The 15,728-nt window shown below is 45.5% G+C and overlaps 1 protein-coding gene across 5 annotated transcripts in view; it reads right to left on the bottom strand.

The window, feature by feature from the left end:
* Positions 1–15,728, bottom strand: part of LOC109873597 (mediator of RNA polymerase II transcription subunit 13-like) — a 105,950-nt gene that overhangs the window by 40,247 nt on the left and 49,975 nt on the right. For all 5 annotated transcript variants that reach the window (XM_031808953.1, XM_031808957.1, XM_031808954.1 and 2 more), the window contains exons 3-4: positions 3,412–3,496; positions 2,701–2,784 (exon numbers count right to left, since the gene is read on the bottom strand). In XM_031808953.1, coding sequence (XP_031664813.1) covers positions 2,701–2,784; positions 3,412–3,496 — 169 coding nt within the window. The remainder of the gene's footprint in view (positions 1–2,700; positions 2,785–3,411; positions 3,497–15,728) is intronic.

The raw sequence follows: 15,728 nt of genomic DNA, 5'->3' as shown, positions 1-15,728 counted from the left end.
CACTGAAGATCCTTGAGCTTCTACAACTTAATTGAACTTCACCTGTGGTAAATTCAATTGATTGAACATGTTTTGAAAAGGCACACACCTCTCTACATAAGGTCCCACAGTTGACAGTGCATGTCAGAGCAAAAACCAAGCCATGAGGTCGAAGGAATTGTCTGTAGATCTGGAGAAGGGTACCAAAACATTTCTGCAGCATTGAAGCTCCCGAAGAACACAGTCGCCTCAATCATTCTTAAATGGAAGAAGTTTGGAACCACCAAATCTCTTCCTAGAATTGGCCACCCTGACAAACTGAGCAATCGGGGGAGAAGGGCCTTAGTCAGGGAGGTGACCCGATGGTCACTCTGACAGAGCTCTAGAGTTCCTCTGTGGAGATAGGAGAACCTTCAAGAAGGACAACCATCTCTGCAGCACTCCAGCAACCAGGCCTATATGGTAGAGTGGTCAGACCGAAGCCACTCCTCAGTAAAAGGCACATGACAGCCCGCTTGGAGTTTGCCAAAAGGCACCTTTTTCAGCGGCGGGGACTGGGGGACTAGTCAATATCGAGAAAGATGATCAGAGCAAAGTACAGAGATCCATGATGAAAACCTGCTCCAGAGCGCTCAGGACTTCAGACTGGGGTGAAGGTTCACCTTCAAACAGGACAACAACCCTAAGCACACAGCCAAGACAATGCAGGAGTGGCTTCGGGACAAGTCTCTGAATGTCCTTGAGTGGCCCAGACAGATCCCGGACTTGAACCCGATCAAACATCTCTGGAGAGACCTGAAAGTAGCTGTGCAGCAACGCTTCCCATCCAACCTGACAGAGCTTGAGAGGATCTGCAAAGAAGAATGGGAGAAACTCCCCAAATACAGGTGTTCCAATCTTGTAGGGTCATACCCAAGAAGACTCGAGGATGTAATCGCAGCCAAAGGTGCTTCAACAAAGTACTGAGTAAAGGATCTGAATACTTAAGTACATGGAAACAGGACCTGCACCTGAGCTCAGTTTCAGTTTTATTTTTTCATATACATTGTATATTATATATATATATATGTAATGGGCACCCAGATGCTGCGTAGGCAACACAATAATATCAGATATTAGGTGGCCCGGGTTTTTTTTTGCGGCTGCCTTCCGCGTCGGCTACTAATTTGCAATATTAACATTCTCGATCTCTTGCAATATTGTCAGAGCCACCTTGTTGATGCCTTGCTTCAATATTCACAGAATGTTTCCCAACTTTGGTGGGAAGCGCATGAGACAATGGCATTGTCATAGTACACTGTATATGCCAGTCCTTCATATAGCCTATAGCAGGGGGATGGCAACATATTTCAATTGATCCTACTATTTCTAAAGAGCTGCATGCCAGTTATGATTTTCATCTAAGCATTATAGGCTGCTCAACTGTGACCCAAAAAATGTCTAACTGCCCACAAATATAATAATTCTAGCTGGCTACCTGTAGCAAGGCGCTGATAATTCCGCGGTGTGGCCTTAATGCGTAGATTTTCCTTTAGAATTTCATGATTTTCTTCATTCCTTGGTTGAGTTTGTTTGTCATTATGTGTCTTCGTCGATTATAGGCCTAAGTAAGTCCTTCGATGTAGGCCTTTATTTCAATGCATGTCCAGGATTTATCTGGCATAGTTTGCATTCACAGCCAGCTGTTTTTATGCTCCCGTTACTATCACATTGATGTCGGTATTTGAAGTCGGCCTTGATAGCGTGTTTAATGCATCTATTTCATGTTGCACTGCATGCCTGTTCCACAAGTAAATGAGTCAATGTAGCCTACTTCTCGCGGCTATGGCTGAGTGGTCTCTCTCTCTCTCTCTGCATGCTGTGTCCTAGCCCTTGAAGGAGTCACACTCAATTCTTTCAACACCTTTGGAATTGTGCCACAGCTTGCATCTTAATCACTGGGAACCTCTCCACAGCTACTTACCGTAGGAGAGGATCTCACTCCTAAAAACATGGATATGGAGAGTTCTCAAACTGCAACTCAATGTATTTGCATAATTGTAAGTAATTATCATGTGTCATGATCATCTGAATCCCTCTTGCAAGATGTCTTTCAGTTAAATGTTTCCTGTAACCAAGCAGATAGGAATATGTGTCTAATTTATGAACAGCTGCAATTAAATCCATCTTACATAATGTTTTTTTTTTTTACTGTCAATAACTGTCACCAAACTTCAAGCTAAGCAAAAAGCGGAGTTAAAACAACAATTCCCCTCTCCTGTGCTCCTCTGTTCTGTATGTCTCTGGCAGGCACACACACACACACACAGACACAAATCCCTCCTCTGCTCAGCTCTCACACCTCACCAACGCTCGCTACCCCTCTCTCAATAGTCTGACACTCAGGCAGTCTGGCGGACCAGTTCTCGCACTCTCACACACAGGAGCCGAGCCGTCGTCTGTCTCACAGCACGAGCCTTTCCCACCTGCGAGCGCAGTGACATGATCCTATGGGCTCACAGCCAGGTGCCGCGAGGCAGTCAGAGGTGTCACCACATCCCAGGCAGGGTGGGAGCAGCCGGCGCATGGCAACCATTCACACCGCCTGTCTGTCACACCCCCGGACCCAGCATGGGGGCAACGTCCCCCCAACGTCAATCTAGTTATCACCGTGTCAGAGCAACGTGGCGCTGATGCCGTGAGGAGGTTGTGTGCGGGATTGAGAAGGATGGTTAAACTCACCTGGTGCCCATATGCTTCTCCTCCAGCTCGTATGGCTTGACAAACCACTTCCCAATCCGCACAAAGTCCTTGTCCATCAGACACCTGGGGGAGGGGAGACATTAAACATCTGTATCACAGTATATATATAATATACACACAAATATAGATGCACATAGACACATACTGTACATAGAGATTGGCACACACATACCCAATCAGGGAAGAACAGAGAATGGAATAGAATAGATTTGTTTTCATACCTAAACACTCACATCAATGGAGTTACACAGAACCATTAGATGAAGACTCTATTTAAGGCTTTATGACAATGCAATATAGAGCAGAGGTATAGAGTTGGAAGAGAGGAGGTAGACTCAAGGTAATAAGAAGGTTCATTCAGACTGCCCCCCTATGATGATCATTGATGTTTAACTTAATTCAAACCAAATATGTGCTGGTTCATTTAGCAGATGGGGAAGCTTTACTGGAGTTATTGATTCAGTCCAGGTTTTAATTTGATTATTACTTCAAGTCTTTTAATCGTTGGTGGTCTCTATTTTTGTCAGCATTATTTCCTTAGCAGTTGGTGGGAGTAGAAATGGTTATTAAGCAGAAATGACTAGACTGGGAATATTCAGCTTACTTTAAGTGATACTTTACATATATGACATGGGATGAGCTGACAAGTCATTTTCCAAGTGGCTCATGGGAAATGTAGTTGTACTGTACCTCTCCAGCAGGTTGTGAATGGCCTTGAACAGGAGGGTCCGGCATTCATATGACAGCCCACACTCCCATAGTCCCTCCTCAGCCACTGGAAGACAGGAAGAGAAGATGGATGGGTCAGCAACTGGTGGATACAGTGAAGTCAACACATTTCATACCATAGAAATGGATTGAATAGAATAGGCCTGGAACCTCTAACCCTGGCAATTTGACTAGAAAACAGATGGGCACACTCGTAATGGCTGCCTGGTATGGTGACGCAATAATGTCCATGGTAATATAGAATGTTCATTCAAATGAAGCTAACTGATTTGCTCATGCAATGGAAGGTATTTTTGTCATGACAGTTGAGTTGATTCAACAAATCTCAGCACAGACTGATAGGTACACTTCCTAATTTACTTCCTGCTTTGCTCCTACGTAAAAAGAAAAATACAGGTTAAGAAAATGTAATGATCCATGCGGCAGGGTTTGAAAATAAACAAATTCATGGGACGAGCGCCATTGATAATTACTACTAGCGCTGTTACTAACTAGCAATGTTGGTTCCATGTTTGCAAAGAGTTATGGTATATTAGAATCCCCTCGTCTTAACATGTGTCATCCTGAACTACATTTCTTCCACAGAGAAAGATAGAGGACTCATCTTTATATCTGTGCCATTAATGGGTCTGTGACAGCATAGGCATTGCCATTGAGGCTACAACCCCTGGGAATCCCCACCCAGTTGACTATGTTAACTACTTTAAAGCATGGAAGCATGGTGGAAGCTCTCAATGGCAATGTCCATGTTAAAATGGGTTATATCCATAAAGAGTCCTCTATCTATCTCTATGCTTTGCTCCTATGGGAACACTCGCAATGGCCACCAGTCCACCCATTACCATTACGACTTGAATGGGGATGCCCGTTCTATTCATTCTATTTCTGTTCATACACTCAAACACATTGCACAGACACACAGGAGACATTCTCTATTGATTGTAATGCATGCCAAAAGCAGAGGAGGCTTCTAGGAATACAGATTAATTTTACCCACAGACACAAGTATCTACATGTACTGTACACCCATCAACAGACTGACTCATCAGATGCCCTGAACCACAGTTACAGTATCTACCATACAAGTTAAACCACTGTGGAGCACTGTGGAAGAACCTAGAAGTACACTAGTGTGCGCTGCATCTGTGTTTGTGTTTGTGTATCTGTGTTTGTGTATCTGTGTTTGTGTATCTGTGTTTGTGTATCTGTGTTTGTGAGGCTGTGTTTGTGTATCTCTGTGTGTGTGTGTGTGTGTGTGTGTGTGTGTGTGTGTGTGTGTGTGTGTGTGTGTGTGTGTGTGTGTGTGTGTGTGTGTGATCACTGTGCCTCTGTAAAGCTGTCAGGTCCACTGCACCAGCACCACTGTCAACCCGTGTGCAGCTGTCAGCTCCAGTTAACCAGTGCTGGGAGAGCCAGTGTGCTGCAAAGTGTGTGTATGTGTCTGTGTGTGTTTGTTTGTATGTGTGTGTCTGTAGGCCAGAGGCCACGCAGGGAGGCAGGAGAGGAGAGACAAGGCGAGGAGAGGCGGGCAGCACCACGCGCAGATGCCAGCCCTGACAGCCCAGCAGCGCTCAGGAGAGTCGTCAGGGTGACAGCGCTTAGTTCTAGTTCTTGCCATGTCAGCAGCCAGCTTAAATGTGACTTGTGTGGAGTAGTGGATGGATCCTACCACTACTGGTTCCCCCGTTCTTCCTTCTTCCCAGAAGAGGAATGGCTACTGATAGCTATAGTGTTTTTTGTTCTCTGCCTTACCTGGAGGGCGATTGGCAGGGATGGGAGGCTTGTGAGTGGGTGTTGTGTTTACTTACAGGGTAGTGGCAAACAAAAAGCACCGGGTGGGTACACGGGGGAAGGGAGCGATGGATGGGGGGAGGAAAAAAGCGACAGAGCAGAGAGGAGGGGTGGAGGGCACATGGAGGATGATATTTATTTTTTCTTTGGGGGTTGTGTTTACTTGCTTTTTTGATATTTCCCTCCCTTTTTCACACTGGAGTGAATGAAATTTCCTTACTCGCCAGAATTCCAGGGTAACCATGGCAACACTGGCTGTGAGAACACAGCTCCCCGGTATTCAATTCCACCGCCACCCCCCCATCTCTCTTCCTCCCTCCTTCTATCCTCTCCTTCTTCATCTGTTCTATTGCTTCCAACACCCCCACCCCCTTTCCTCCCTGTCTCTCCCTCCCCTCCTCCCTCCCTCGTTCATTCCCGATCTAGGGCTCAAACAGGAAGCTTAGCTCCAGCCAGCTATTCTACAGGGAAGAGTGGTCCATGAGCGGAATGCCAACTCTCCAGAAAATCCAGCTCATTAGCTCGCCCCTTTCTCTCTCCAATCCCTTTTTCAGAATGCCAATTCGCCGCCAGTCGCCACTACCCTACCACTTCCCCTTCTCCCTCCAGTACTTTCCCCCTTCTCCCCCCCTCTCTCACATTCACTCAACCCACCACCTCCACGGAGCACGCCCAGGTTCTCAACCCCTCTTCACCCAGGTTTGAGTCACCCTGCCTGGGGAAATTCTCTCTTCTGCCCAGCCACATCCAGCCACAGCTACACAATGAGCTCCCTACCTCTGGGAGCCACCCGTAAGGAAACTGAACTGATGTGATCAACTCGTTGGTTATGTATTTCTGACTGGTTTAGATTAAAACACTGCCAACAGCAATACATCGCTCCTCAGAGTGCAGGTATCAACTGATGCTATTCCCGAGATTAGAACTTAAAAGAAAAGTCTGGAATTCCTTTCGCCACTCCCCGAGCCTCGTGAATGGCTTTACAGCTATTGTTTACATTGCAGTCACCGAGGAGCACGAGCTGCACCTTATCGAGCCTTCAACACAAGGTGTGACTATTTCTGTCTTGTGCACACACACACTCACAAACGCACACACACACACACACACACGCATGCACATTCGCAAACACACACAGACACACACACATACACACATACACACACACACTCCAGTAGAAACTGGAGTGTGAAATCTGATCTGAGATATTTAACTATTCAAATCCTTCCTGGTAACAGTGGGCTTATGTTTGACAAACATCTGCAGAGTAGCAACAAGTCCCCGCCATGGTATGTGATTGCTGTGCTTAAAGAGGTGAAATGTGTGTAACAGTGAGGTGAGATGTATAGATCCTTATCTAGATGAGTTTTACAGTATATCTGGTCCTCTCCTCTCAGCAGGGCCTCGGCAGGCTCCTGGGAAGTGGAGGGAGCACCACCTCACAATGTAAGCTGTGGATGATAACCGTCAACGTTGTCAGGGTGGCCGCATAGTTTAGTTTCACTTCTCCATTTCAGTTGTGCGTGCAGCTCTCCGATGTGTGACTCTCAGACGACACAGATAAAGGAGAATGAGAGAGAAAAGGGAGGAAGCATGTTTGGTGTTTCTGTGTGCTCAAGAACTGAGTGAAAGTGTGAGTACCTGTTTGGCTTGTGTGTGATCACTGTCACTTTGTTTGTTGTGTAACGGCATTTGTGTCATGTTGTGCGGACTTGTCTGTGTGCCTGGGCTCATTTGTGTTGTGTGGATTTGTGTGGGCTGCATGTGTTTGTGTGCATCTATCCGTGCATGCAGGTGTGTGTACTCGTATCAGTGTGTGCTGTGTAGGGAATGAGCGCTGCTTTAGTGCGTGATGGCTTCATTCCCAGTGCATAGGCGTGTTAATTTCACACGTCCTGCCCCCCTCGCCACAATGCTGCTCTTCTGCCCCCCCCCCCCCCTCAATCTCTCAATCAATCGCTCTTTTCTCCCTTCCCCTCTACCATTACATCTATATAAACTAAACCTTCCCCTTACTCAGATTGACAGATACTACAACAGACCTATCTATGCCTTACTTCCTGAGACTGCTTAATGCTACTTAACTGTTATATTGTATACTACATCTCATAATATTTTGCACGACTATGTATGCTGCAATTCAGCTTTAAGCTGAAAATGTGTACAATTCAAAATAAACCTTAATTCCACCCCCTGTCTCTTCCTATTCCTCTACCTCTTCTTCACTCTCTGTCCCTCTGTCCTCAATCTCCCCCAATATCGTCCTCTCCCCCCTCCTTGCCTGGTCCAGCCTGTCTGCATTAGCTGACCACCACCACTATAGGGAGTGTCCACTGTCCACACACAAAGATGCTATTGATCCAGGCTACAGAGAGAGGAGATGAGAGGAGAGGAGAGGAGAGGAGAGGAGAGGGAGAGGGAGAGGGAGAGGGAGAGGGAGAGGGAGAGGGAGAGGGAGAGGGAGAGGGAGAGGGAGAGGGAGAGGGAGAGGGAGAGGGAGATAGAGAGAGAGAGAGAGAGAGAGAGAGAGAGAGAGAGAGAGGCATTCTATGCCATAAAAAGGACCGCAAAATTCAACATACCAATTAGGATCTGGCTAAAAATACTTGAATCACTTATAGAACCCATTGCCCTTTATGGTTGTGAGGTCTGGGGTTCGCTCACCAACCAAGATTTCACAAAATGGGACAAACACCAAGAATTCTGCAAAAAATATCCTCTGTGTACAACGTAGAACACCAAATAATGCATACAGAGCAGAATTAGGCCGATACCTGCTAATTATCAAAATCCAGAAAAGAGCCGTTAAATTCTACAACCACCTAAAAGGAAGTGATTTCCAAACCTTCCATAACAAATCCAACAGCTACAGAGAGATTCACCTGGAGAAGAGTCCCCTAATCAAGCTGGTCCTGGGGCTCTATTCACAAACACATGATTTGGTTGGGTCAAATTGTGTTGCTGTCCTGGGGCTCTGTGGGGTGTGTTTGTGTTTGGGAACAGAGCCCCAGGACAGTAACACAATTTGACCCAACCAAATCATGAGAAAACAAAAAGATAATTACTTGACACATTGGAAAGAATTAGAATGATATTTGGCCCTAAACAGAGAGTACACAGCAGAATACCTGTCACGCTGTGACTGACCCAAACTTAAGGAAAGCTTTGACTATGTACAGACTTAGTGAGCATAGCCTTGCTATTGAGAAAGGCTGCCGTAGGAAGACCTGGCTCTCCAGAGAAGACAGGCTATGTGCACACTGCCCACAAAATCAGGTGGAAACTGAGCTGCACTTCCTAACCTCCTGTATGACCATATTAGAGACACATATTTCCCACAGATCCACAAAGAATCAAAAACAAACCCGATTTTGATAAACTCCCATATCTACTGGGTGAAATACTGGGGTATGCCATCACAGCAGCAAGATTTGTGAACTGTTGCCACAAGAAAATGTTTACATTTCATTTTTATTGTTTATATCACTTTGTATATTATCTACTTCACTTGCTTTGGCAATGTTAACATATGTTTCCCATGCCAATAAAGCCCCTTGAATTGAATTTAGAAAGAGAGAGAGAGAGTGTGTGAGAGAGCGAGAGAGAGAGAGACTACAGTCCACTATTAGGTGGACTCTCTCGCTCACAAATTTTTCTTGGATCAATAGAGCCAGCGGCCCTAGTGTCTGGCGGTGTGTCTGTCTATCTCTCTGGCTGTGTGTGTGTGTGCGCATGTGACACACAGCAGCTTTATTAATGACCTGTCGGACACTACTGTATGTCTAAACAGATGCAGAAGAGAGGGGAGGAGAGAGAGAGAGAGAGAGAGAGAGAGAGAGAGAGAGAGAGAGAGAGAGAGAGAGAGAGAGAGAGAGAGAGAGAGAGAGAGGCTCATCTCATGGGCATGGCGTGTCAGTGTGGGACCCCTCATTTACTAATGGGCCTACAATGCCATTAGAGCAGATCACCAGTGAGGGTAATGGGGCAGGACACACGGTGTGTGTGTTAGGGCTGGCATAATTACCATATAACCATGTAACTGACGGTTATGGATGAAGCCGGTCATGAAATAAAATAACCATTTTTTGAAAGAACATTTGACTGAAGACGGGACGGCTAGCCATTCAGGCATTTGAGTCCATTCGTGCGGTAATGTGGAACAACGTGATAAAACTTTGTTGCTCCTTGCTGAAACAAGCAAGATGTTGTAGCAAATGAGTCTCCCCTGCAGCAGCAGCACACATACAGATAGAATGAATAGAACGGGCTTGGAACCTCTAACCCTGCTATTTGACTGGTAAACTAATGATTGGTGCTCTTAGTGATGGGTAGTCCGCGGACAATTCATTCTCTTTTAACAACTCTTTTAACTGACTCGACAGTCATGATACATTTTTGTCATTCGTGTGACTTGCAATTAATTCTACATCAGTATTAACACGCGCTCCTTCGGTGACTCTGGAGACGTCCCCAGACCAACAACTGACCTGACATGCAGTATACAGTGCCTTCGGAAAGTACTCAGATCCCTTGATTTTGTCCACATTTTGTTACGTTACAGCCTTATTCTAAAATGTATTACATAATTTTTGCTCCATATCAATCTACACATAATAACACATAATGATACAACGCGACCAGATTTTTGTTTAAACTTTTGCAAATGTATTAAAAATAATAACAGAAATACCTTAATGACATACAGTGGCAAGAAAAAGTATGTGAACCCTTTGGAATGACCTGGATTTCTGCATATATTTGTCATAAAATTTGATCTGATCTTCATCTTAGTCACAACACTAGACAAACACAGTGTCCTTAAACTAATTACACACAAATTATTGTATTTTTCTTGTCTATATTGAATACATCATTTAAACATTCACAGTGTAGGTTGGAAAGAGTATGTGAACCCCTAGGCTAATGACTTTTCCAATGCGATTGGAGATGAGATTGGAGATGTTGGCTATTCACAAGAAGCGTTGCCTGATGTGAACCATGCCTCGAACAAAAGAGATCTCAGAAGACCTAAGACTAAGAATTGTTGACTTTCATAAAGCTGGAAAGTGTTACAAAAGTATCTCTAAAAGCCTTGATGTTCATCAGTCCACTGTAAGACAAGTTGTCTATAAATGGAGAAAGTTTAGCATTGTTGCTACTCTCCCTAGGAGTGGCCGTCCTGCAAAGATGACTGCAAGAGCACAGTGCAGAATGCACAATTTATTTAACCTTTATTTAACCACATAGGCCAGTTGTGAACAAGTTCTCACTTACAACGGCGACCTGGTCAAGATTAAGCAAAGCAGTAAAACAACAACACAGAGTTACACATATACAAATGTACAGTCAATAACACAATAGAAAAATCTATGTACAGTGTGTGCAAATATAGAACAGTAGGGAGGGTGGCAGAAATAGGCCATAGAGGCGAAAAAAAATACAATTTAGCATTAACACTGGAGTGATAGATGTGCAGATGATGATGTGCAAGTATAGATACTGGGGTGCAAAAGAACAAGAGGATAAGTAACAATATGGGGATGAGATAGTTGGGTATTCTATTTACAAATTGGCTGTGTACAGGTACAGTGATCGGTAAGCTGCTCTGACAGCTGATGCTTAAAGTTAGAGAGGGAGATATAAGACTCCAGCTTCAGTGATTTTTGCAATTTGTTCCAGTCATTGGCAGCAGAGAACTGGAAGGAAAGGCGGCCAAAGGAAGTGTTGGCTATGGGGATGACCAGTGAAATATACCTGCTGAAGTGCGTGCTACGGGTGGGTGTTGCTATGGTGACCAGTGAGCTGAGATAAGGCAGGGCTTTACCTAGCAAAAACTTTTAGATGACCTGGAGCCAGTGGGTTTGGCGACAAATATATAGTGAGGGTCAGCCAACGAGAGCATACAGGTCGCAGTGGTGGGTAGTATATGGGGCTTTGGTGATAAAACGGATGGCACTGTGATAGACTACATCCAGAGTAGAATGTTGGAGGCTATTTCGAAAATGACATCGCCAAAGTCAAGGATCGGTAGGATAGTCAGTTTTACAAGGGTATGTTTGGCAACATAAGTGAAGGAGGCTTTGTTGCGAAATAGGAAGCCGATTCTAGATTTCATTTTGGATTGAAGATGCTTAATGTGAGTCTGGAAAGAGAGTTTACAGTCTAACCAAACACCTAGGTATTTGTATTTGTCCACATATTCTAAGTCAGAACCGTCCAGAGTAGTGATGCTAGTCAGGCGGGCGGGTGCGTACAGCGATCGGTTGAAGAGCATGCACTTAGTTTTACTAGCATTTAAAAGCAGTTGGAGGCCATGGAAGGAGTGTTGTATTGAAGCTTGTTTGGAAGTTTGTAGGCACAGTGTCCATAGCAGGGCCAGATGTATACAGAATGGTGTCGTCTGCGTAGAGATGGATCAGAGAATCACCAGCAGCAAGAGCGAAATCATTGATATATACAGAGAAAAGAGACGGCCCGAGAATTGAACCCTGTGGCACCCCCAAAGAGACTGCCAGAGGTCCGGACAACAGGCCCTCCGATTTAACACACTGAACTCTATCTGAGAAATAGTTGGTGAACCAGGCGAAGCAGTCATTTGAGAAACCAAGGCTATTGAATCTGGCGATAAGAATGCGGTGATTGACAGAGTCGAAAGTTGGGAAAGTTGCTGCAGGGGGTGCTGAGATGTTGGCCAGGGTAGGGGTAGCCAGGTGGAAACCCCAGCCGTAGAAAAATGCTTATTGAAATGATCGATTATCATAGATTTATCGGTGGTAACAGTGTTTCCTATCCTCAGTGCAGGGCAGCTGAGAGGAGGTGCTCTTATTCTCCATGAACTTTACAGTGTCCTAAAAAAAATTGAATTTGTGCTACAGGATGCAAATTTCTGTTTGAAAAAGCTAGCCTTAGCTTTCCTAACTGACTGAGTATATTGGTTTGTGACTTCTCTGAAAAGTTGCATATCGTGGGGGCTATTCGATGCTAATGCAGAAGCCACAGGATGTTTTTGTGCTGATCAATGGCAGTCAAGTCTGGGGTGAACCAAGAGCTATATCTGTTCTTAGTTCTACATTTTTTGAATGGGGCATTCTTATTTAAGATGGTGAGGAAAGCACTTTGAATGAGCAACCAGGCATCCTCTACTGACTGAATGAGGTCAGTATCCTTCCAGGATACCTGGGTCAGGTCAATTAAAAAGGCCTGCTCGCTGAAGTGTTTTAGGGAGCGTTTGACAGTGATGAGGGGTGGTCGTTTGACAGCGGACCAATTACGCATGCAGGCAATGAGCCAGTGATTGTTGAGATCCCTTTTTGAAGACAGCAGAGGTGTATTTAGAGAGCAAGTTCATCAGGATAATATCTAAGAGGGTGCCCATGGTTACGGATTTAGGGTTGTACCTGATAGGTTCCTTGATCATCTGTGTGAGAGGAATAGATTCAAGGCATAATGTACAGACAAGGGTATGGTAGGATGTGAGAACAGTGGAGGTAAACCTAGGCATTGAGTGATGATGATAGAGGTTTTGTCTCCAGAGGCACCAGTTAAGCCAGGTGAGGTCACCGCATGTGTGGGGGTGGAACAAAAGGTCTAGGTAAGGCATATTGAGCAGTGCTGGAGGCTCTACAGTGAAATAAGACAATAATCACTAACCAGAACAGCAATAGACAAGGCATATTGACATTAGGGAGAGGCATGTGTAGCCGAGTGATCATAGGGTCCAGTGAGTAGCTAGGCGAGCAGGAGACACGGCGATTCAGACAGCTAGCGGGCCGGGGATAGCAGGCTAGCAGATGGGTCTCCGGGGTACGTCGCAACGGAAGAGCCTGTTGAAACTCCCTCGGACAGTTACGTCGGCAGACCAGTCGTGATGGATTGACGGGGCTCCGTGTCGGCAGTAAAGGGTCCGGACCAATTGGCAAAAGAGGTATTGTAGCCCAAGAATTGGCTAAGGGACCTCTTCGGCTAGCCAGGAGATGGGCCCAGCTCGGGGAAAGCTCCAGGCTAACTGGTGCTTGTTTCGGGACACAGACGTTAGCCAGAAGTAGCGACTCGGGTAGCAGCTAGCTAGCTGCGATGATGCGGTGTAAAGGTTCAGAGCTTGCGGTAGGAATCCGGTGATGTGGTAGAGAAAAAGCAGGCCGATAAGCTCTGGGTTGATATCACGCTATGCAGACTGGCAGGAATTGACCGGGCTGAGGCTGGCTGATGTCCGAGTTAACGGTGACCGCTAGCAGTGGCTAACTGACTACTAGCTAGTAGCTAGTCAGCTGGCTAGCTTATGATTGGGGTTTCTGGTTCTAAAGTATAAAAAATAGCAGATCCGTACCACATTAAGTGAGGCGGGTTGCAGGAGAGTATTTTCAGTCCGTATATGGAAATTGAGATAAAAAATATATACAAAGAAAATGATATATACACGGGACGGGACAAGACAAAACAGACGTCCAACTGCTACGCCATCTTGGTTGGAGAATGAGGTTAATGAGGTTAAGAAGAATCTTAGAGTGTCAGCTAAAGACTTACAGAAATCCCTGGAACATGATAACATCTCTGTTGATGGGTCTACGATACGTAAAACACGAAACAAGAATGATTTTCATGGAAGGAAACCACGGAAGAAGCCACTGCTGTCCAAAAAAACTACATTGCTGCACGTCTGAAGTTCGCTAAAGATCACCTGGACATTCTGTCGACAGATTAAACTAAAGTTGAGTTGTTTGGAAGGAACTCGCAACACTATGTGTGGAGAAAAAAAGCACAGCACACGAACATCAAAACCTCGTCCCAACTGTAAAGTATGGTGGAGGGAGCATCATGGTTTGGGGCTGCTATGCTGCCTCAGGGCCTGGGCAGCTTGCTATCGTTGACGAAAAAATGTATTCCCAAGTTTATCAAGACATTTTGCAGGAGAATGTAAGGCTATCTGTTCGCCAATTGAAGCTCAACCGAAGTTGGGTGATGACTCAAAACACAGAAGTAAATGAACAACAGAATCGAGTAGCCAAGCCAGAGCCCGGACTTAAAACCAACGAACATCTCTGGAGAGACCTGAAAATAGACTTCCAACTTCATTGGCTGATCCCTCCTGGTGACCTTGTTGGAGTCATGTCCAACCTGGTCATCAGGAGGGATAAGCCAATCGTGAAGAAGAAAATAGACTACTTCAAACTGGAGATGGTCTCAATGGTGTTGCCCATGCTGTCACAGATGCTATAATGTCACAGATACAAAGATGACTCCTCTATCTAGCTCTATGGGCATTACTGACTCAAATTCATGAAAAGTGAGTCGTAAGATTTGTTCTTTTGACTTAACGAGTCGAAAATATCAGTCAGTAAAAAGATCCAAACTTCCCATGACTAGGTGCTATGTGGAATCCTTTGGATGTCCATACATAAATCCCTTACCCTAACCCTAAGCCTAACCCTAACCTTAACCCTTACAATTTCAACTTCAATGGGGTAGGGACATCCCAAGGATATCGGATAGCAAGTTGTAACGTCTGTAACGTCTGTAACGTCACACCCTCAAACACCTAGATCCCCTGAACGCAGCTCCCTTTCCAGGCCACTTTCCAGCTCACAGTCTCAAACAGTTAGATCCCCTGAACGCAGCTCCCTTTCCAGGCCACTTTCCAGCTCACAGTCTCAAACAGTTAGATCCCCTGAACGCAGCTCCCTTTCCAGGCCATTTTCCAGCTCACAGTCTCAAACAGTTAGATCCCCTGAACGCAGCTCACTTTCCAGGCCACTTTCCAGCTCACAGTCTCAAACAGTTAGATCCCCTGAACGCAGCTCCCTTTCCAGGCCACTTTCCAGCTCACAGTCTCAAACAGTTAGATCCCCTGAACGCAGCTCCCTTTCCAGGCCACTTTCCAGCTCACAGTCTCAAACAGTTAGATCCCCTGAACGCAGCTCCCTTTCCAGGCCACTTTCCAGCTCACAGTCTCAAACAGTTAGATCCCCTGAACGCAGCTCCCTTTCCAGGCCACTTTCCAGCTCACAGTCTCAAACAGTTAGATCCCCTGAACGCAGCTCCCTTTCCAGGCCACTTTCCAGCTCACAGTCTCAAACAGTTAGATCCCCTGAACGCAGCTCACTCTCCAGATCCCAATCACCTGAATTCTAATCACCTGATCATTATCACTATTTAGTTCAGTTCTTTGAACCCCATCACTGTGAAGTATTGTTTGTTTTGTGACACAAGTCTTTCAGAGCGCTGTTTTTCCCATGACTTACACCCCCCGCGTATAATAGTTTTTGCCTGCCTCACTAATGATGCCTTTTTGCCTATTTCTGGCCTGTACTTTAACCTATCGGATTTCCTGTTATCTACCTATTGTCGGATCTCCCGGGCTACGTTACTAGTGTTTTCCCTGCCTGTACTGTTGCCTTTGGACCCCCTGTGTATGACCTTCTGCCTGCCCCTGGACCCAGTTACCTACTGGTCCTGTGGTCCTTTTCAATAAACACCTGCTGGGCCCTGCG

Source organism: Oncorhynchus kisutch, linkage group LG29, assembly GCF_002021735.2.
Source record: "Oncorhynchus kisutch isolate 150728-3 linkage group LG29, Okis_V2, whole genome shotgun sequence".
Lineage (NCBI taxonomy): Eukaryota > Metazoa > Chordata > Actinopteri > Salmoniformes > Salmonidae > Oncorhynchus > Oncorhynchus kisutch.
This window is presented reverse-complemented; position numbering and strand designations above follow the sequence as displayed.